At 40.5% G+C, this 21,171-nt stretch overlaps 2 protein-coding genes across 2 annotated transcripts in view; one reads left to right on the forward strand and one right to left on the reverse strand.

Moving 5' to 3' along the window:
• The window catches only part of LOC115440924 (N-alpha-acetyltransferase 15, NatA auxiliary subunit), a 115,294-nt gene extending 101,718 nt beyond the window's left edge, over nt 1-13,576 (forward strand). Inside the window, exons 11-16 of the mRNA XM_037447733.1 lie at nt 1,945-2,042; nt 2,597-2,695; nt 5,538-5,646; nt 6,190-6,353; nt 6,731-6,907; nt 9,780-13,576. Of these exons, the coding sequence (XP_037303630.1) occupies nt 1,945-2,042; nt 2,597-2,695; nt 5,538-5,646; nt 6,190-6,353; nt 6,731-6,907; nt 9,780-9,974 (842 nt within the window). The 3' untranslated portion in view covers nt 9,975-13,576. The remainder of the gene's footprint in view (nt 1-1,944; nt 2,043-2,596; nt 2,696-5,537; nt 5,647-6,189; nt 6,354-6,730; nt 6,908-9,779) is intronic.
• Nucleotides 13,403-16,244, reverse strand: LOC115441003 (deoxycytidylate deaminase). The gene is made up of 5 exons (XM_030165601.2): nt 15,961-16,244; nt 15,703-15,852; nt 14,823-14,911; nt 14,007-14,220; nt 13,403-13,792 (listed from the first exon to the last, which is right to left on the reverse strand). The coding sequence occupies exons 1-5, from the start codon at nt 15,999-16,001 to the stop codon at nt 13,717-13,719; spliced, it is 570 nt and encodes a 189-aa protein (XP_030021461.1). The 5' UTR covers nt 16,002-16,244; the 3' UTR covers nt 13,403-13,716.
• Nucleotides 16,245-21,171: the final 4,927 nt, after the last annotated feature.

Consider the following 21,171-nt stretch of genomic DNA (forward strand, 5'->3'; position numbering starts at 1 on the left):
TTAAAGTCTAGTTACATTATTTTCATATAGCCCATAGTTCGTAATTTTAGTATATACATGGACACCCGTGGCTCACGGGCTTCGACTACTTCAGGCGAGCGCCGTGCTGGTTTGTCATTGCGACATTGCGAAATTGTCTCCATACTATGGTCAGCGGCCTTAGAGGGACCATTGTGTCCCACACATAATCACACAGCTCGTAGAAATGCACACTTTCCACCGATAGACCCTTGGCGACCTTGGCCGAGGAGTTATTTGTGTCATGGATATAGCAAGTTACGAGTGCGTTGTGTACCTACTGCTGTTCTTATTGTGTTAATTTTAAAACTATGTGAACGCCGTAGGTAATTATATTATGAAGCTTTACTATCCAAGAGTGCTGGAAGCTACTTATTATTTAGGTAACGGATTTATACAAAACAATGAAAATTATGTCATGTTTGGTGTGTATTTTCGCAGTCATTTAGAGATGATAATTTATGTTTCTTATATGTGATGGGCATTTGATGATGCATAATTACTTTGTAAATTTTAAAGTGTCCCGTTTACCGGTAGCGTAACTAGCATACTTGAAGAAAGTACTGGATATGATAGTAGGTATGGTTCCACTGGACAATATTAATTGAGTCATTGTGGATACAGAAGTTTTCGCTCTACCGTCCTCTTGGAACTGCCTTTGACGTTAAATCCGCAAATATACGTACATAAAATGCAAATAAATAAAAAACATATACGGTGCATGCATCTATTTTGGCTACCACAAGACATTTTTCATGACACGGCTGTGGGTTAGTTCAAAACCTATTTCATATTTATACCGATGCTCTGTTGCGAAATGCTAATGTGTATAAATAACGTATTATGACAATAATTTAAGGTCACAATCACCTAATGTTCCGTGTTAACTATTAAACGAATGCAATTTCGACAATTAAACATAACGAAGCTGCCATGTCACATAAGTTTAAGAGTCGTGCGCGACGGGTGTGCCGTTGTCACCTTGCCTGGTGTAGCGCGTGTCCGGGCCCCTCCTTCACTCACGATCACTCCTTTAAGACTTTACCATCCTGTTCTCTATCATAGTCAATGACGTTATTGATTTTATAATCAGTGCATTGAATTTTCCGTTATGATAAAAAAAAACAGCCATGGTCGATCGAATTTGACCGTAGACCTCTGCTAAGATATTTATGATGGATTAAAAAAAAATAATGCTCATCTATGAGGTGTAAGCCAATTTTGTGTGCAATTTCACACCTCGAAATCAACCTTCTTAAACTGTGTGTTGTTGACAGTACTCAGAATTTTATTGAATCTTCGTTTCAATGCATTTTCTGATACTAAGGTTTCTCAATAATGGGTTTTAATATCGAATCTCAATGTTGTCTTCTAAGATCTACAACAAAACGAAAGAGGTAACGGGACGTCGAGTTGTCGACGCCTGCGCAGACCCTAGATGAAGTGATATAATTGCAAGTGATACATCGATAATTGCATGGCATCTTGCAGTGTATTAGTTTGTTTAACGGTCGTTTTTAATAAACGATCCTATTTCTTCGATCTGATTTCAAGAATAAAACAAACAAATTAAGTAATATTGTACATCTAAGAATTATTAACTTCAATTGGTCCATTTTCGCCGTTTACCAAAAAGTGATTGGGGGCGTTTATTGAAAGCTGCGGTAAAATATATTTGTATACAATCAGGCCTTTGTGTACTCAAGCGGAGTAATCGTATCCTAAAGCGCATTTAGTACTTTATGAAACATGATCAGCAGCTATAGTGCATCAATTTTAATGACCATTATTAATTAATTAACAAAGAATAGTTTTAAGAACATTTATTTTTGGAGACGTGATGCGCGGATTAAATATTTTTACATCTTTCATCATTCATTAATCATTTCATATTTGTTTAAATTCGTGATTTTCGATTGTTCACAGAAAACTTGGCGCCGTCGGAGTTAAAAAAGCTTAGAAACAAACAGAGGAAAGCCAAGCGCAAAGCGGAACAGGAGAGTGCACTCGCCGCACAAGTTCAGGTAATATGCTCTCATGCACAGCCAAAGTATTATCTAGTATTATGTACGGATACGGAAGAGTGACGTCACTGCACCTGATGGTGAGTGAAATAGATAGCGGGGATGATTATCCCTCGCCAGCCGACACAAATATGCCGGCATAATTGTAAACGGATTTACTTGTTCGATCCTGGACTATGACGGGTTTTACACCTTAGTGACTGCTACATGGTCATTATGACATTGCGTTAATAAATGAAACCATATACTTATATTCTTGATACTAACGTTTTTCTGGTCATTATGTACTTTAGGTTGGCGTTTAGAGCACTGAAAGAAGTTTGTTTACGTGTACCATATAAATAAACATTTTAATAGCTAAATATTACTATTATTATAAATATGTTACGTACATGTTTTGGTCTCTGGATGTTTATTAGAACCATAAACGGATTTAAATGAAATTTGGTACACAGATATAGACTATACACCGAATTTCATATAATCTTTAGATCCTGGGAAACCTTACATTGAGGGACTCTCCAGGTTAAATTAAATTATACCCCGTGTTGCAGGTAAAACGGGAGCAGCATCACAAAGCACGCCAGCAGCAGGAGCAGGGCGACCCCGAGGCGCCGCAGCTCGACGAGCTCGTGCCAGACAAATTAGCCAGGGTGAGTCTTAGAGTATACAGAGTTCCGTCTTTTTTTAAGCGAAGTGAAGCCTATAGAAAGAGCCGACCGACCAAAGACACAAGCATTTCTGACGGTTGGCACAGTCATGCTGGCCTGCATAATTGCTTCTTCACGCTCCGTTGGAAGGACCCCAGGGTATAGGAAGGAGGGAACACGTGTGCTGGCAGACCATTCCACAGCCTGATGGTGCGGCACAGATATGAATTACGGAACCTTTTGGTTCGTGCAGAGATGGAAGACACCACCGATTTGTGGTGCCGCAAGCCAGCACGCGTCGTTCTAGAACAGCGATGGGGTGACGAACAGCCGTAGCCTTTTATGCGAACGGTACCAGCTTCTACAACTGCGCCCATGCATGACACAAAACTTGCTCTGCTCTCTGGGCATTTCTTAGGTTCCGCTTGCAAGGGTACTGGTGTTAAATTCTCAGATACTGTGCTAGTTGCAATGCTGTTTATCATTTGACACGGAAATCATTTATCTAAATATAATAACATAAACAAATAACAATTAATTAATTAACTAATTTTAATTTAGATATGTCAAGATATAATTAAATTTCAATCATATTGTTTTCAGTTTATATGCCGTTATGTGTTGTCGGTTGATTGCGATACGTGCGTGTTCTTGAATACACTTCCTCTAATTACTTTCTGTAGGGGAAGTGGATGTCGGAAAGTGAACCGAACAATAGGTCGCCGAAATGACAAGTATAACGGTTAAAAATATATGACGTCAATAAGTATTAAGGCTGTTTGATAGTTATTGGACTGTATATCCACTGCGAGGGATTCACATGCAGTTGTTAAATATTGTAAAATAATAGACAATTAATATCAAAATATAGTCATCCATTTTGATTTTTGTTCTATATACACGCAAAAGTGAGTTCACAGTGCAAGTGACATTAATCGTTATTGATCCTAACTCCAGGTTATACATATATCAATATATTTATAATGATTGTGAGTTTAATTTTATATAATGTTTTACATATTGTATTCCTTGGCTTTTTCAACCCGGTATGTAACGTCAAAGATATGAACTATTTTTAATAATTGATATATAAGCAATCGACCGTATGAAATTAAAACCGATTGACAAGTCACGATGTCGACCATACGCCTGCAAAAATAGCTTGCAAGGATGGCTTTGTTTACGCATACAAGAATATTTACTTATTTAATTTTGAGGAAGGCTTACAGACTAATAAACAAAATAAATATATAATACTAGCTTCCGCCCGCAGCTTCGCCCGCGTGGATTTCGGGTTTCAAAAATGGAGAAGGTGCTCAATTTGTCGGGATGTTTTTTTTAATTTATGGTGGTATGCAGGTGGTCCGATTGTCCGGTCAGGGTCTGATGATGGGATCCTGGTGAAATCGAAGGAACTTTTAACCATTGAGGTTGCACACGAAATGACGGAAGCTTAAAAATATTTTGGAAATATATTTCATGTACAGAATTGACCTCTCTACAGATTTATTATAAGTATAGATATGCAAAAGTAGCTCAAAAATTGTCCATAACGAAAACATGCATTTTAAGTAAAACAAAAGAAATAATATCGTGAAGCCAACCAAATAACTAATGATATATTAATTTTTGTGACTGTTCAATTTAGTCGGGTCCGCGATATCACTTTTGTTGAGTTTCAGAACGCGACATTACATTATTATATTCTGTGCTCCAACGCACACTGCTTTGATGTTAGGAACACACCTACATTGCTTAGACAACAGTGAACTTTATACAATAGCAATAAAGCTCAAATTGACTCTACGTATTAGTTAGAAAACGTTTGTATGGGAAATAGAAAAATGCTGTTTTGAGGATTTTCCCGGCAATTATTCAAATTTTTCTCACCTTTTAAACCTTCCCTAGACCTCCACAAATAATTCAAGACCAAGATAAGATAAATCCGTTCAGCCGTTCTCGAGTTTTAGCGAGACTAACGAACAGCAATTCATTTTTATATATATAGATTAAAAATAACAACTATTGCCAATAAAAAGCCTCCGCATTTGAATATAAATGAAATATGCACAAAGCTTATTAAATGATTTCCATTTTGAATTACTAACAAAACAAAAAAAAAAAAAAAAAACATAATAACCAAACGTCTACAAAATTATTGTGTCCTTATTATGGTGCTACCTTACCTAGTAGGTACTTGTCTTAGTTCACGGCTATATTAGGGAGAAAATGTATTTGAAACATAATATTATTAACGGAAAACATCGTGAGGAAACCTGTATCCCTGAGATGTTGTTTATAGGAAATTTGAGGGTGTGTGAAGTCTGCCAATTCGCAGTAGGTCATCGTGGTGGATTAAGGCCTAATCCCCAGTGGCGAAGCGTTCATACAAGCCGATTCCCACCGGCTTCCCTTTTAGGTTTTCGGTGATACTAAACAATATATTTAATAGGTAAATTTAAATTTACAACATATCAGATTGGACAATAATTATAATAGCTAACTTATTAATTAATGATCACTCAATAATGACATCTATCGGCCATTAGCCCGTTGTTTGTTAATTTAATCGATATCCATTACTTATTTTAAATAACGTTTGATGGCGTTAATAATAATGAGTTCTTGGACAACCTGGCGGTCTAAGGTTTTCTTAATTTTTTACCTTCTCACTAATAGAGGTGCCCTGTACCCTTCAATGGAACAGTAACACACACACACAAGAAGTTATATATAACAAGTATAACTTCTTACATGCGTATATAAGTACGCACACACATACACACACACGTTTTTTTTTATTTAAATCATGGAATGTAAGTGCGTATTCATTTCATAATTGCAGGCAGAGGATCCCTTAGAGCAAGCCCTCAAGTTCCTACAACCACTGCGGACGCTCGCAGCGGACAGAATAGACACACATTTAATGGCCTTCGAAATATACTATAGAAAAGGTATAGTCATATTATAGTGAGTATATAGTCACATTTTAGACTAGTTAAATCTACGCGTCCATTTTGTAAGGCGTCTCAGGCGAGTTTAACCATACTACGGTGTTCAAGAAACGTAATCGAATAGATATACAGTTTTCAAATACGTCATTATTTTTAATATTTAAATTAAGGTCTTATCTGTATTGTACATAAAAAATAATACGAAATTTTTTTTTTTAGGTCTAGCTAGAATGCAGCATCTTTGAATATTGTGGAATAAATGAAAGTGCAGTTGATGGATAAATATTCCACTTGATCTTATCCCAATCCAATATTGTGTTACGGGCTGTGGTGTTTCTGCCATGCTGAGGTCCTGGGTTCGATCCCGGGGTCACTTAAGCGTTTTGAAATTTTCTCTTAATGCGAACCCGATATTTATAGGCCCGTCCCCTATCACATTGAGGCGAAATATATTTGTTGAACAATTTGATTGCGCATTCGCTAGTGATCGTCACGCGTGTATACGTGTGTTCAAAATAATAATTTATATGACAACATTTGCAGAAAAGCCCCTGCTGATGCTGCAGAGTATAAAGCGCGCGTGGCGGCTGGACAGCGGCCACCACCACCTGCACGAGTGCCTGGTGCGGTTCCAGAGGTGGTTGGACGAGTCGCTTGCGTCCTTACATCCTGACGTTGCCACCGTACTCACCACAGAGACGCAACCGGTATGTACAATTTTTTGCATTGTCATCTCACGTGGTCGTAGGCAGCTTTTAGGCGACGCGACATGAGACACACGCCAATAAATACGCTGCGAAGTTATAGTTTGATTACAGACTTAGAATAGGTACAATACTTTGTAAAATTTTGAATGAGCTCTGTGGCGTCTATTAATGAAATCATGTTTATGCTTGTATTTTTAGATGGTACAATTTTCGCCAAAAAGTATATTGACTTTTGGTTGTTATAAGGCTTATTTAAAATTTTACCAAGTACCAAAGTTATTACACGTTGGACATTGTATGTTAAAATGATTGTAGATTGCAAAAATGTAATGTATTAGTTGAGAAGTGGTTTCAATTTTGAGTGGTTTATGTTGCAGATGGTGGCGGGTCGGTCGTGCGTGCAGATGGCGGAGCAGTGGGTCTCGGGAGCCGCGCGCACCTCGCAAGCCGCCGCGCTGTGCGGCGCGCGCGCGCTGCTGCACGTGCTGCCCGCGCGCCGCCCGCAGGCGCTCGCGCTCGCCACCGCGCTGCACTACCCCGACCTCTCCATACAGGTACACCTCACACTACACGCACACACACGTGCTGCCCGCGCGCCGCCCGCAGGCGCTCGCGCTCGCCACCGCGCTGCACTACCCCGACCTCTCCATACAGGTACACCTCACACTACACGCACACACACGTGCTGCCCGCGCGCCGCCCGCAGGCGCTCGCGCTCGCCACCGCGCTGCACTACCCCGACCTCTCCATACAGGTACACCTCACACTACACGCACACACACGTGCTGCCCGCGCGCCGCCCGCAGGCGCTCGCGCTCGCCACCGCGCTGCACTACCCCGACCTCTCCATACAGGTACACCTCACACTACACGCACACACACGTGCTGCCCGCGCGCCGCCCGCAGGCGCTCGCGCTCGCCACCGCGCTGCACTACCCCGACCTCTCCATACAGGTACACCTCACACTACACGCACACACACGTGCTGCCCGCGCGCCGCCCGCAGGCGCTCGCGCTCGCCACCGCGCTGCACTACCCCGACCTCTCCATACAGGTACACCTCACACTACACGCACACACACGTGCTGCCCGCGCGCCGCCCGCAGGCGCTCGCGCTCGCCACCGCGCTGCACTACCCCGACCTCTCCATACAGGTACACCTCACACTACACGCACACACACGTGCTGCCCGCGCGCCGCCCGCAGGCGCTCGCGCTCGCCACCGCGCTGCACTACCCCGACCTCTCCATACAGGTACACCTCACACTACACGCACACACACGTGCTGCCCGCGCGCCGCCCGCAGGCGCTCGCGCTCGCCACCGCGCTGCACTACCCCGACCTCTCCATACAGGTACACCTCACACTACACGCACACACACGTGCTGCCCGCGCGCCGCCCGCAGGCGCTCGCGCTCGCCACCGCGCTGCACTACCCCGACCTCTCCATACAGGTACACCTCACACTACACGCACACACACGTGCTGCCCGCGCGCCGCCCGCAGGCGCTCGCGCTCGCCACCGCGCTGCACTACCCCGACCTCTCCATACAGGTACACCTCACACTACACGCACACACACGTGCTGCCCGCGCGCCGCCCGCAGGCGCTCGCGCTCGCCACCGCGCTGCACTACCCCGACCTCTCCATACAGGTACACCTCACACTACACGCACACACACGTGCTGCCCGCGCGCCGCCCGCAGGCGCTCGCGCTCGCCACCGCGCTGCACTACCCCGACCTCTCCATACAGGTACACCTCACACTACACGCACACACACGTGCTGCCCGCGCGCCGCCCGCAGGCGCTCGCGCTCGCCACCGCGCTGCACTACCCCGACCTCTCCATACAGGTACACCTCACACTACACGCACACACACGTGCTGCCCGCGCGCCGCCCGCAGGCGCTCGCGCTCGCCACCGCGCTGCACTACCCCGACCTCTCCATACAGGTACACCTCACACTACACGCACACACACGAGCTGCCCGCGCGCGCGCCGCCCGCAGGCGCTCGCGCTCGCCACCGCGCTGCACTACCCCGACCTCTCCATACAGGTACACCTCACACTACACGCACACACACGTGCTGCCCGCGCGCCGCCCGCAGGCGCTCGCGCTCGCCACCGCGCTGCACTACCCCGACCTCTCCATACAGGTACACCTCACACTACACGCACACACACGTGCTGCCCGCGCGCCGCCCGCAGGCGCTCGCGCTCGCCACCGCGCTGCACTACCCCGACCTCTCCATACAGGTACACCTCACACTACACGCACACACACGTGCTGCCCGCGCGCCGCCCGCAGGCGCTCGCGCTCGCCACCGCGCTGCACTACCCCGACCTCTCCATACAGGTACACCTCACACTACACGCACACACACGTGCTGCCCGCGCGCCGCCCGCAGGCGCTCGCGCTCGCCACCGCGCTGCACTACCCCGACCTCTCCATACAGGTACACCTCACACTACACGCACACACACGTGCTGCCCGCGCGCCGCCCGCAGGCCTCAGTCGCTGATAACCGCGCTGCACTACCCCGACCTCTCCATACAGGTACACCTCACACTACACGCACACACACGTGCTGCCCGCGCGCCGCCCGCAGGCGCTCGCGCTCGCCACCGCGCTGCACTACCCCGACCTCTCCATACAGGTACACCTCACACTACACGCACACACACGTGCTGCCCGCGCGCCGCCCGCAGGCGCCTCGCGCTCGCCACCGCGCTGCACTACCCCGACCTCTCCATACAGGTACACCTCACACTACACGCACACACACGTGCTGCCCGCGCGCCGCCCGCAGGCGCTCGCGCTCGCCACCGCGCTGCACTACCCCGACCTCTCCATACAGGTACACCTCACACTACACGCACACACACGTGCTGCCCGCGCGCCGCCCGCAGGCGCTCGCGCTCGCCACCGCGCTGCACTACCCCGACCTCTCCATACAGGTACACCTCACACTACACGCACACACACGTGCTGCCCGCGCGCCGCCCGCAGGCGCTCGCGCTCGCCACCGCGCTGCACTACCCCGACCTCTCCATACAGGTACACCTCACACTACACGCACACACACAAACACGTACACGTGCTGCTCGCATGTACGCACGCACACGCGCACACACACAGTCACATTACGCACGTACACCCACACACTTATACGCACATACACAAATACTCACACACAGGCACACATTCACATTTACGCAGATACACGCACACATATTTTTTATGGGGCGGATGACCCATCACATCAAGGTATTCGTACAGAGAATAGGTTTTTAGAAGACTTCTCCAATTTTATTCCCTGGTATTTTTTTTTAAAACGCCGCAGACGTTGATAATATTGTTTAGAACTATCCTGATAAATGAATGATCCCATGTAAATATTTTTTTAACTATTATTGATTACAGGGATGCGTAGAAGTATTGGACAGTCTTCGCGACGGCGACTTCGGTCCGTGCGAGACAGAGATCTCGTCGTACATGGAAGCGTGCAGCGCGAAGTTCCCGTACGCGCTGGCGTTCAAGCCGCCTGCGCCCGCGCCGGCCGCGGAGGAGGACGGCGCCGACGACGCGCCGCCCGCCAAGGACCCCGTCGCCAACTAGCCGCCCTCACCACCACATCTCCACACCACCACCGCAGAGTTGGCATCGGACGAAATTAACCAAACGAACGCTCGTACGCACGATCTGTCCACCGATGTACCAATGCTCATACTTCTCTCGCACGGCTGCTTTTTAACAATATAATATTACGTTTCTAGCATTTGTGGCAATTTTTTAACCCAAAGCCTCAAACCTCGTTGACATGAATGATGTCAAAATGACCGTTTTTATAACGTCGGATTTCGTTGACTTTGTGTGACTATCCATAGTGTATTATTAAAAAGTGGCAGTGTATCCATAAATTGTTTGTTCTCATATGATCTAAAACGTGTTAAGTAAGTACTGTTTTTAAACATATCTCTGATGTTCAGGAAAAATGTTCAATGAAATGTTAGATAGTTTTAAGACTGCCGTATTCGATGGATCGTGTTTCTTCTAAATGTAAGTACGTTATTTCTTCGATCTCAATTCTGTTTGTGAGACGGACCTCGATGTGTGAGTAGTCTAATACTTTTCCGATTCCTGTGTGAATTGAACAAAAACAAATTTTTGTGCCGGTCTCGACTGAACCTAAAGTAAGGTACTTTCTTAATTGTATGGGTTTACACGTGATCTAAGATACTGATTATTACTAACAGAAAAAAAATTACAATGATTTTTTTATCGTGGCACGATACGCTAAACTGTTAGTTTAATACCGCCTATTCGTTCAACACACATTCAACCATTATCATTATAAATTTTAAACTATTCTATAGCATGACAAGGCGGTAAGTCGATATATTTGAATCATGTCTAATTTAATTTAAAAATACACGAAGTGGTATTTAGCTATGAGCTCACATATCGAGGTTAAGTGAAGTTAATGATGCAATTTTAATACTGGAACGTTTCTCAACCACGATATAAAACCTATTTATAATAAAATTTTACATTATCTACTAATATTATGTATGCTGGATCCGATCGTTTGGAGTCTGTCATATTAGAGGGGGTAATTCTCATAAAGAGGACATATCTGTCAGTATATTTTATTGAAATGCCAAGTGTCGTGAAAAATAGTCTTTCCATATTGTAATGATTTCTTATGTTTACGCGAATGTTAGATATTAAAATAAAACTTTTTTTACTGATTTTATGGCGGTTTTTTATATTATAATTTTCGCCTTAGAATTGGACTTTGCAGCCTTCGTAGTCACGGGGCGGACTCACGAAGGCTGCAAAGTCTTCGAAACGTTGGCAGAAAATTATAGTATAAAAAACCGCGGTAAAATCAGCAAAATAGTTTTATTTTAATTTCCATATTGTGTTCCGTATTTCGTTTGGGTTATTTATCTGTTCCTAGTGCGGAACATGCTGCTAAGTGGTCACTCTCGTATTTCTATATAATATTATGTCGTTACTATTCATGTATGAAGATTTTTTTTCTCCATGACTGCCGACATATTTGTCCGTTTGTTGTGAATAACCCTTGGAAGAATGTCACAAAGACTATGGTGTGGTTTTTGAGGGTTTGCATCGGTTTTTGTTTTTATATCGAAATGAGATCATTGAGCTGTACTGGTAAAAAAAAATTTACAATGAAAGAGATCGCTATGCATTGCGTAGTATATAGTTGTACGTTTCATTTATGTACGTACTTTTAATTACTCTTCACAATATAACAGGAAACGATATTTATTAATCCATTCAGCAGCTCATAAATCCGTTGGAACGCCAGCGTTCTTAAATAGACATCATCAAGCATGTTCCTTTTCGTTTAGATATTAAGGTTTTCTTTGCTATGATCGTCTAAAATTTGCGTACGCTTAACTGTTATTGCTTTCTTTACTCATGTACGTGTTTACTTGTTATTATAAACTAACCTGACGTATATCACGGCCGTATATATTTTGAAAGACAGTGCTGTGTTCGAGACCGCATCGGCACACAACGGGCGGTGTTAACAAATCAATCCCACTTTTGAACAAAAATTTAAGTAAATATTTAATGTGTTGAACTCAAAAAACGAGGGTTAAGCTGTTATTTAATAGTTTTCAGCTGGATCGGCGCTGTTAAAAAAAGTCAGATGTCAAAATCTGTCTTATATTGTGACTTATAATGTCATGTGAGGTGATGTTAATGAGTTATTAATAGCGACATCTTGAGATGCCGAACTTAGTTTGACAGCTTCTCATCTGATATCACATTTGAGAGCGAAACTGGTTTGCATTTATTAATACGGCACTACATTTGACCACACCGATGGACATAACTTCTGTAATGTCATTATCAACTTCAAGGTGACAATTATAAAACTTTCATTGTTCGATATAGCTGAGACTAGTCCCGACACAGACTAAAGCTTAAGCATCGTGTCATATTGTACTATTGACGGTTTCTCCTTAACGTGGGTTGGGCCTAAAATAGTAGTTTAAAAAAAATGGCATGTGATCTGTTTAAAAACTGTTTTGAATGTTGAACGCAATAGGTTCGCCAAAGAAGTTAGGGACCGGTACTTGAGTGTTGGTACTTGCGTCCGTTCTGTGATCCACGAGAAATGGCGCGTCGGTCTCGACGCGTCCTCTGCAGCAATTTGTACAATAAAGTCTTCATTAATAAAACTAGTGTAAATTTCAATATAATTATAATAAGTGATTTGGTCTAAAAATCTATGTAATCTCTTAATTTCTATGCGAAGTTGACAACGTGCAACGTCCAAGTGTTCAATAATCAAATTGTAATATTAGGATCGATTCAATAACGACTGGTTTTGATGTGTATAAAAGTTTGCGGCAAAGTAGAACCTCCACGCGGTACTGATTGCTGTTTACTGAATTGACGCTTTGTAAATAATTCTTATTTTTAAGTTTGTATTGTACAATATGGTTAGAATTCTAAAGTGTTTGTCGACTTGATATTCGATGACTGTGCGGGGCGCTAGCGTGTTTGATTGATAAAATATGGACTCAAATGTAACGGATTAGTTTTTCATTTTTGTAGATATGTGTAAAGTTTGGACAATAATTGTAATTATTATACTCCAAATTGTATGAAATGGCATCGTTTGCGATCGGTGAGCAGCTGCCGGGCACGACGGGGGTGTGTGCCTTCTATTTATCACAATTAAATGGTGGCATTCATTTATATTCTATTGAGTTTTTGTTTTCTTTCTACTGAAAACAGTGTACTTTTTTATATCTAGGTATGTTTCCATGATACATACACCTTGATGTTCCTCCTAACATGAAAACAACAAAAAAAATATGTCTGACTTAACTAATTTCAACATTGATTATTTTTATTGTAAAATAACACTGTTTTCAACATAGAACATTCACAATGTCAGATTCTGATGTTGAGCAAATAGCTCCATAGTTTTAGATCGTGTTTACTTTTTGCCACAGTCCAGTCGTTTATATTGAAAATTAGGAGTAAAACTTCAGTATTGACCTATAAAATTGAAATGTTTATTTCTGAAGAAAACCCCCAAAATTATCACACAATTGTTCAACTAGTTAAAAGCCATGTTGATTTTATGGTATTTGTGTTGAGTGATCGGAGTATTTGTACCCGTTCCACCTTGTACATAAAGTAATAAAATTTTATTTTACAAAAATTCATTTATGTTTTATTTACATAATCATTTCTTATACAATGTGTTAATATTTCATTTTTTTAAAACAAAATAGCAACGTTTCTTATCTATAATATGTCATACTATCCTTTACTTATAAAGGATACTTATTACGAAATTTTAAAATTATTTTTTAGGGCTTGTTAATTCCCAGTCAACTTCAAAATTGATTTCAATCTTACTTCTCTGTGGTATAAATTGTCTGTAACAAAAGGAAATACCATAATTATAAAAAAATATATGATTATAATTTAAAGAATTCATATTATGATATATTAAAGCCACATTTATTTTATTTGTATGTAACATTAGTCCGCCCCGAGACCATGAAGGCTGTAAAGTCTTTGAGACTTCAGAAGAAAATTATAATAATACATTTATGTATTAATAATATTATGTATATGATAAATAAGTACCTGTATATAACTTTAGCAGAATCAAACATCCTTTTAGAAGCAATGTATTCTATTTTGTGTGCATTTTTGTCACTAAGATATACCACTTCTTTTATGCCTGACTGTATGATCACTTTAGCACACTCATTGCAGGGAAACAAGCCCACATATATGCTGCACCCTTTAACATCGCTTGAGTTTTTGTTGAGTATAGCGTTTACTTCTGCATGGCATACTAGAAAAAAAATAAACACATTTTTTTACGTATTAGGCAAATTTACTCTATGGATTCAAAAAGTAAGAAATTAATAAGTAATAAAAGTACAAAATTATACAGAGTAACTTTCTTAAGTTCTAATGACAAAAAAACACCAAGAAAAAGAAATCAATAGCTGGATAGTCAAGGGATAATAATCTGTCAGTCAACATTTTATTTCGACACCACTGAACTTTTCATAAGGTACAGTGAAGTCAAAGCCATATCAATATAAAAAACATAGACGTGCCATAATTATTTCCCAATATTACTTGCTATTTTCAGGCACATCATTCATGAATAAGGAATCAGGACTATGTTGGGGTCTTTTCCTTGACACATTAAATAGGATTTCAATTGTTTTAAAATAAAATAATTTGTAGGTTAAAAAAAAAATTACATATTAATTTTCAAATGACAAAAATTTTTTTTTGAAGTATTACTTTGTGGAACACCATAGTACATTTATATTTCAAGTTAATAAATCTTATTCAAGACATTTCAAGAGGTTGAGAAATTATACGCATTGCTTCTGAGTAAGTCAATTATAGAGTGTATATTGTATAAATATTTTTTCTTACCATATAGATGTTTATTGTCTAAAGGTGATGATGTATTCTTTGACCAGGGAAACTCATCATCACTGCAGCCAATTGGCATACCATTATACCTGGAAAAACCCATGACATTTTTTTTATGTCGCAGATTAATTGTAAGTGTCCAGAAATAAGTGCAAAAGAAAATAGTTGTTAAACAGTATTTATTTATTTATAATCGGGACAACCAGTAGTTGTTACAATATAACTAGCTCCAATAAAATATAACAGTAATAAGAGGCTTAAATGCACAACATTTTAAGGTGTCACAGCATGCATTGACAGAAAAAAAATTAAATAATACCAGTATTATTAATTTACAAACTGACCATTTCGCCCTTTTGACTTTGTACTTGGCCAACAGTAATAAAAAGAAAAATATGTTTATTTTGTTATAATCATCCTGTTTTCTTGTTTTCTGAATGATTAATGTGCAATTTAATTAAGTCTTGGATTTTTTAAATTAATAATGATAGTTTCAATTATGTTGTCTTCTAAAAAACCTATGGTCATAACCCCCATATTGTGACTTAATTGGAATGTGAGTGGTATGAACTTAAAATATAATTTTCACCAACTGTAATAAGTAGAAGGAGTAACATAATCCCTGGAGGATCTAAGCATTGGATATTACTTTAGAAGATATCAGCAAGCAAAGCACTCTATGCAAGACAGTTTACTGAAAGAAATGAATTTTTTTAACACAAGCTCTTGTTTTATTACAGTCATCTTTATTCTGAAAACGCTTGAAAGGCCTTATTTTGTTATTTTTTTTTATTTTGATTAAAGATTACAATTTTCATCCGCAAATTATTTCTGATTACAAAGCGTATGTAAGATTTTGTAAGGTTATGGATGTATTTACCCAACACCAACTATGATATTATCCTTGTTTACGATACATGCTCCCACTTGACAACTAGGATCTTTGCTGCGTTTTGCCGCCAATACTGCTACCGCCATAAAATACTCACACCAGTCGATGTATCCTTCTCTCTTTGTTACTGTTTGGTTACTAAAACATGAAATTTAACTTATAGAACCCAGAGAATGAAACTTGAATGCCTATTAAGTATTATTTGCTGCATAGCTAGGCCTTTCGCCAGTTCTTATAGACACATACGTTTGTAAACACAAGTCATTGATTTTTTCCACCAGGTCCATAATAATTTATTTTGTTTTAGAATTTAGATTAATAATTGAATAAATTGTTATTGTTGTCCACAGTTAATTATTCGATTACTTTCTATTCTTACAGAGTTGCCAGGGCCCTCGAGTCGTAAGTTACATTTCGTTTCCTAAAATGTTACATTTTTGCTGCAAAAGTTACATTATTGTTTTTTTTTAAATTTACGCGTTTTTGGGCAAGCATTTATGTAGCTACGAAACCGCGGGGACTCGCGAAGTAAGAAATGTGCGCGCGCACACTCAAGCAAAAAAAAGTTTTAATATATGCAAAGCCATCTCTAAGTGTGATATGGAGTGAAATACTTTTTAGACCCGCCAGTTTTAGGTGCGTTGAATAGAAATGCGTTCTTAAACTGTTTACAATAAAAAATTTGTACTACAAATCCCGTTGTTCTCAAAAGTTACGAAAAGTGCCTTAAATATAAAAATTACTTACATGTAATGCGAGGGGGTCAAAAGTAACGAAAAATGTAAGAAATGTAACCTTCTGGCAACACTGCATTCTTATTATGACAGCGGTTATAACTTTTAAATTCTAACCTAAAATTTTTTTTACTTTATTCTTGGCCATGGATACATGTCCTTCAGCCGAAACTTAAAGGCTTAAATAGTGTTGCCAGATGAATGGAGCTGCTATTAGCGCATAGAATCAGTAAAATATATTAGGCCAGCTCCACACGTTGGCCCAAACGTTGGCCCTAACGGCAGTCATCCAACGTGTGGATCAAGGAAATGCTATTGGCTCCAACGTTGGAGCGAGCGTTATGAGCGTTGTTAAGCATTGATTGAGGGCCGGCGCGTGTCAGTTTTTTGACAAAAGATCAAAGGAATCTGCACCAACGTTGGCGGTCCGTCCACACATTGGTTATTTGCTCAGTCCTGTTGCAACACGCCTTAAGTGCATACGTCGAGCGATAATGTCATCATCCACAAAATCGTCCCGCGCGTGGACAAATGAAAAAGTTATAGAATTTGTAGAACAATACCAACCACATCCTATAATATGGAACGCATCTCGCATGGATCATAAGAATAAAAATACTGTAACTGAGTACTGTAAAAGCGCTTAGAGCAATTACGATTTTTGTTTCTGACATTCTTCCGCTGACTTTGTCGAGTTAAGACTAGTATAAAAGCTAACGTGTGGACGACTCACGAGATTAACGAACGTTGGCTCGAGCGTTGGGATCAACGTGTGGATCCGGCCTAAATGTTTAATTTACCCTATATTTCCATTAAAATGCAATGAAATAGCCCGAACTTTATGTAAAAACTACAGTTGATTTAATTTAAAAGCTTATTCTGAAAGTCTTGTTATTTTATGATTAAGAAAAAATGAAAAATTTGCTCGAAAAGTCACCTACCCAGGCGTATTTTCTTTGCAGCTCGTTTGTGATTTGCAACATACAACTGCACACGCCATACTCAACACAAATTCCGAGATAGATCACAAAAACTTCAAATACCTATGTGAAAACTATCGACAACCTTGTAAAGAACTTGTCCGCTTTTTGTATGGGCGCTGGTTCTTATTTCGATCAAATTTCAACCAATTTCAAACTTATTGGATAATTAAGTGACCAAACTGTGGAGTTTGGAATCATATTATACATAATACCGATACTGCACTTATGGTTTGGATAAAATGACAGAAAGTGATGCATATTGCATATAATATAATCCTTAATAACACATTCGAAAGGACATGTCCGAATTTTTTTTTTATCTTGTTCTAGATTTTTGTAGAAATATTAAAAATAATATAAGTTTAATATGTCACATTTTTTTTTTGGATCCCAGTATATTCCAATATCCGCGTTAATGCAGATGCGGATGTTAAAATAATGCGGAAGTTCCACAATTGCGGATGCAAGTATCTGCAACATACCTAGTATATACTAGTACTTACCTAATAGGAGTATATTCAATGATATTCAAACTCCCATATTCAAATTAAGGTACTTTTAATACCATACAGGTAGGTAGAAACGTTTGCATCGGATAGCGTTATCCATAAGAAAATGAGGCAACAATTAAGGAATCCGAAGATTTGCCTAATGTGAGTAATAATGGGCGAAATAGCGCATTTATACATTAAATTGAATAATCGAGGCGAACAGGCTCAGCCAAATTACATCGCGGATAAGCCTCTCTTTGGGAAAAATTGCGGACTGAGTGAAATATTAAAGGCTAGTATAAAGCCTCGTTCCACCCACACGCATTTTTTTTATCAAATAAGTATAGAGTTTTTGTTATATTATTTGTTATGAACAATTTTATTGGCCAAAAGTTGCATTGGTTTCATACTTGGATTTATTGCAATGACTAAGAATTTCGGAGTCTGTATTAACGCTTGATTTTTACTAAACTATTGTATTAATCATGTTTTTATTTGAAACTGTTGGTAGGTCTCTCGTATGCGAGAGGCCGCTTGGGCAGGTTTATTACTATCGCCAAGCAGCAGTGTGTAGTCACTGTTGTGTTCCAGTTTGAAGGAAATTGTAGCCAGCGTAACTACTGGACATAATAAGACTTCTCATGTCTCAGGATGGCGAGCGCAATGGAATACCAAACAATACTTTATAATTCAAGGTGTTGGACGGTGTTTTACTGTTTATGGGCGGCCGTATCGCTTATCATTAGGCGAACGGCAAGCTCGGCTCATAATTAAAAGCAAAAAATAAAAAGTGTCCACCTCGTAAGAATAATCTCCTTGTACGGTTATTACTACCGTTTTGGACTCGATGCGTTGTCATTCATGAACGAAACGAAACTAAAAAGCGTAGTAGCGTCAGGCCCGGATAATCATGCCACAAGAATACTCAACGAGTCTTTGTGATGTAAACGAGCGATTTTACAACCTTCCGAGTTCCGACTACACCGGACTTGAATATTATAATATAAAACATTGCTTAATGAGTTTCGTCGTTTAATATAAATATTTAGACAATATTTGTTATGTATTCATTACGGCGCAGTAGTTAGAGATTTAATTTTTATATATCACCTACCAAGTTTTCATGATTTCATTAAAAGGCGAAATCCAATAAACTATGGTGATATTAAGGCATGATGGATACCTATACTATCTATTCTATCCAGACACAGAAGCAAGCTTGGCTAACCGTAAGCGACCGCTCGGTCCACCCCACCAACCTCCACACCAAATGCACGGTGGGATCCATTTATTGCAGCCCTAAGTAAACAGTAAAGTGTGTGTACCTCATGGTCGGTAATTCACATTGAGGTGTATAATGTGCTCCGCGTACATTTCCCCTCCGTCTCCCCTCCGCCTACCCTAAAGAGGGTTCCTATCGTTCCCCCACAAATATAATATTTATTGTCAAAACATCTGCTTTGACATGCATCTCGTTTATATTAGTAATGGCTCGGGTGAGAGGCGCCTTGGCCAATATTCCTTCCAACTCTCCTCCGTGCCCCTGAAGTCGCTAAGCTGAGGAATTCCAGTATCCCATTTGCAGGTACCTCCGCTGTAGACTGCAGGTATGCTTACAAAAAGAAACCGTAAGCAAGATAGTTGCATTTCCACAGATTCTTTTATGGATAGTCACAGACCAAGAGCTAAACTAAGTTCGTTTAGTTTAGCTCGCATAGCTAAGGTGGTGCCTAGCCACCTGCAACTGGCTTAAAGGTATTATGAGATCCCTCACCAGTCGACAGAACTATGCCTCTTCGTAAACAGCTTTCTAAGGAACGAGTACGTTCTTCATGTATCATGATGTGTATTCATCGTGTTACAAACATATGTTGTGTTATAAAATCATGAAAAGGATTTGGACTGGTGGTGACTGGATATTCGATAGATGTAAAAGCAGAAACGTCATATTGAATTTTGTTGTTGGGCACTCAGATAAAACAAGTCCTAGATGTATCTAGGCTACTTCATATTCTTGAGAAGTGCACCTACTGTTAATAAAGATAAAATAACGATATGCGAAGACAAAACAATTCCATGAGTCGGCTTCTACACGTACCATGTGCAGATATAATATACATTATATAAACAAACATTTGCGTGCGATTAACTATCTCGACTACAGAAGACAATACTGTAATTAGAGAGGGGAATGTTAAGAGGTTCATTACAGTGCTGTGAGATGACAGGAGGAGGGGGTTGAGGATCGATCATTAACATGATAAAGGACCCCCAACGAGATATGGTAATGACGAGCGAGTCGCGCCATGCTTTTATATTTTTGTTTGAGAGTTTTTTAATATCTGAATAAATGTGATGTTGAAGCATGCTGATCCGATATTTTTTGTTAAGTAGAGACTTTGTTAAGTAGAGACTATGTACAGAGGAGATCGGCGACACTCTGGCTAATAGCTACACCTACATACCATTTTATAAATTGTATTTGTAGTATTGTTTTCACTTCATGCTAGTAATCTTTGGTATACACTATACAGTTTACTAAGTTACATACCTGTTCAGGTACTCTATGTAAGTGTAAAATTCGTTCGTATGATGTATGAATATTAGGCGCGTAAAAACATCAAATTGTTTAACAGTAAACTCTTTTTTATACGGGTATATCAGTTCCCCGCTGCACCTGATGGTGAGCAGATTGGGGTCCAGTGCCGGATTTATATGTTTTATAACTGTAGGCCACTTTATTTCCGCCTCCCCTCGTAGGTAGGTTTATGTATGTAGTTTTCTAAAATACTTAATAATTTTCCAGTTATTTATATTATTGTTTGTATATGGCACTAAAGTTAAATAAACGAATAATTAATTAAATCGAGAGAGCGTCCTCTGAAATCTGCCGAATCTAAGAGGCTGCCGCCCATAGGTCGCGGCCTATTTACAAATCCAGGACTATTGGGGTCCATATGGAATGTCGACCAACGAGGGATGAATACCCCTCACCAGTTGGCATAATTATGCCGGCCTGCTGGTTGCCATCCGTGCGGATCTAAAATACATATATCCTACCACCTGCATACTCTGGCAATGACCATTCACCGGCACTTATCTTTTTCACGTATAGTACTATCATGTAACGACTGTATAGAAGTAATTCAACGTCAATTCTGCTTTTCTGTACGAATAATTGGTTCAATTATTATTCGCTAGGATAACGATTACTATGTTTAAAACGGGTTTAAAAATAAAAAGCATTAA

Source organism: Manduca sexta, chromosome 7, assembly GCF_014839805.1.
Source record: "Manduca sexta isolate Smith_Timp_Sample1 chromosome 7, JHU_Msex_v1.0, whole genome shotgun sequence".
NCBI lineage: Eukaryota > Metazoa > Arthropoda > Insecta > Lepidoptera > Sphingidae > Manduca > Manduca sexta.

Coding starts and splice junctions, on each gene's coding strand:
- LOC115441003 (XM_030165601.2), bottom strand. CDS start 16,001: ATGGACCTGGTGGAAAAAATCAATGACTTGTGTTTACAAAC. Junction 15,853..15,960: donor AATGACTTGTGTTTACAAAC/GTATGTGTCTAT, acceptor TTCATGTTTTAG/TAACCAAACAGTAACAAAGA. Junction 13,793..14,006: donor TCTGCTAAAGTTATATACAG/GTACTTATTTAT, acceptor CTTTTGTTACAG/ACAATTTATACCACAGAGAA.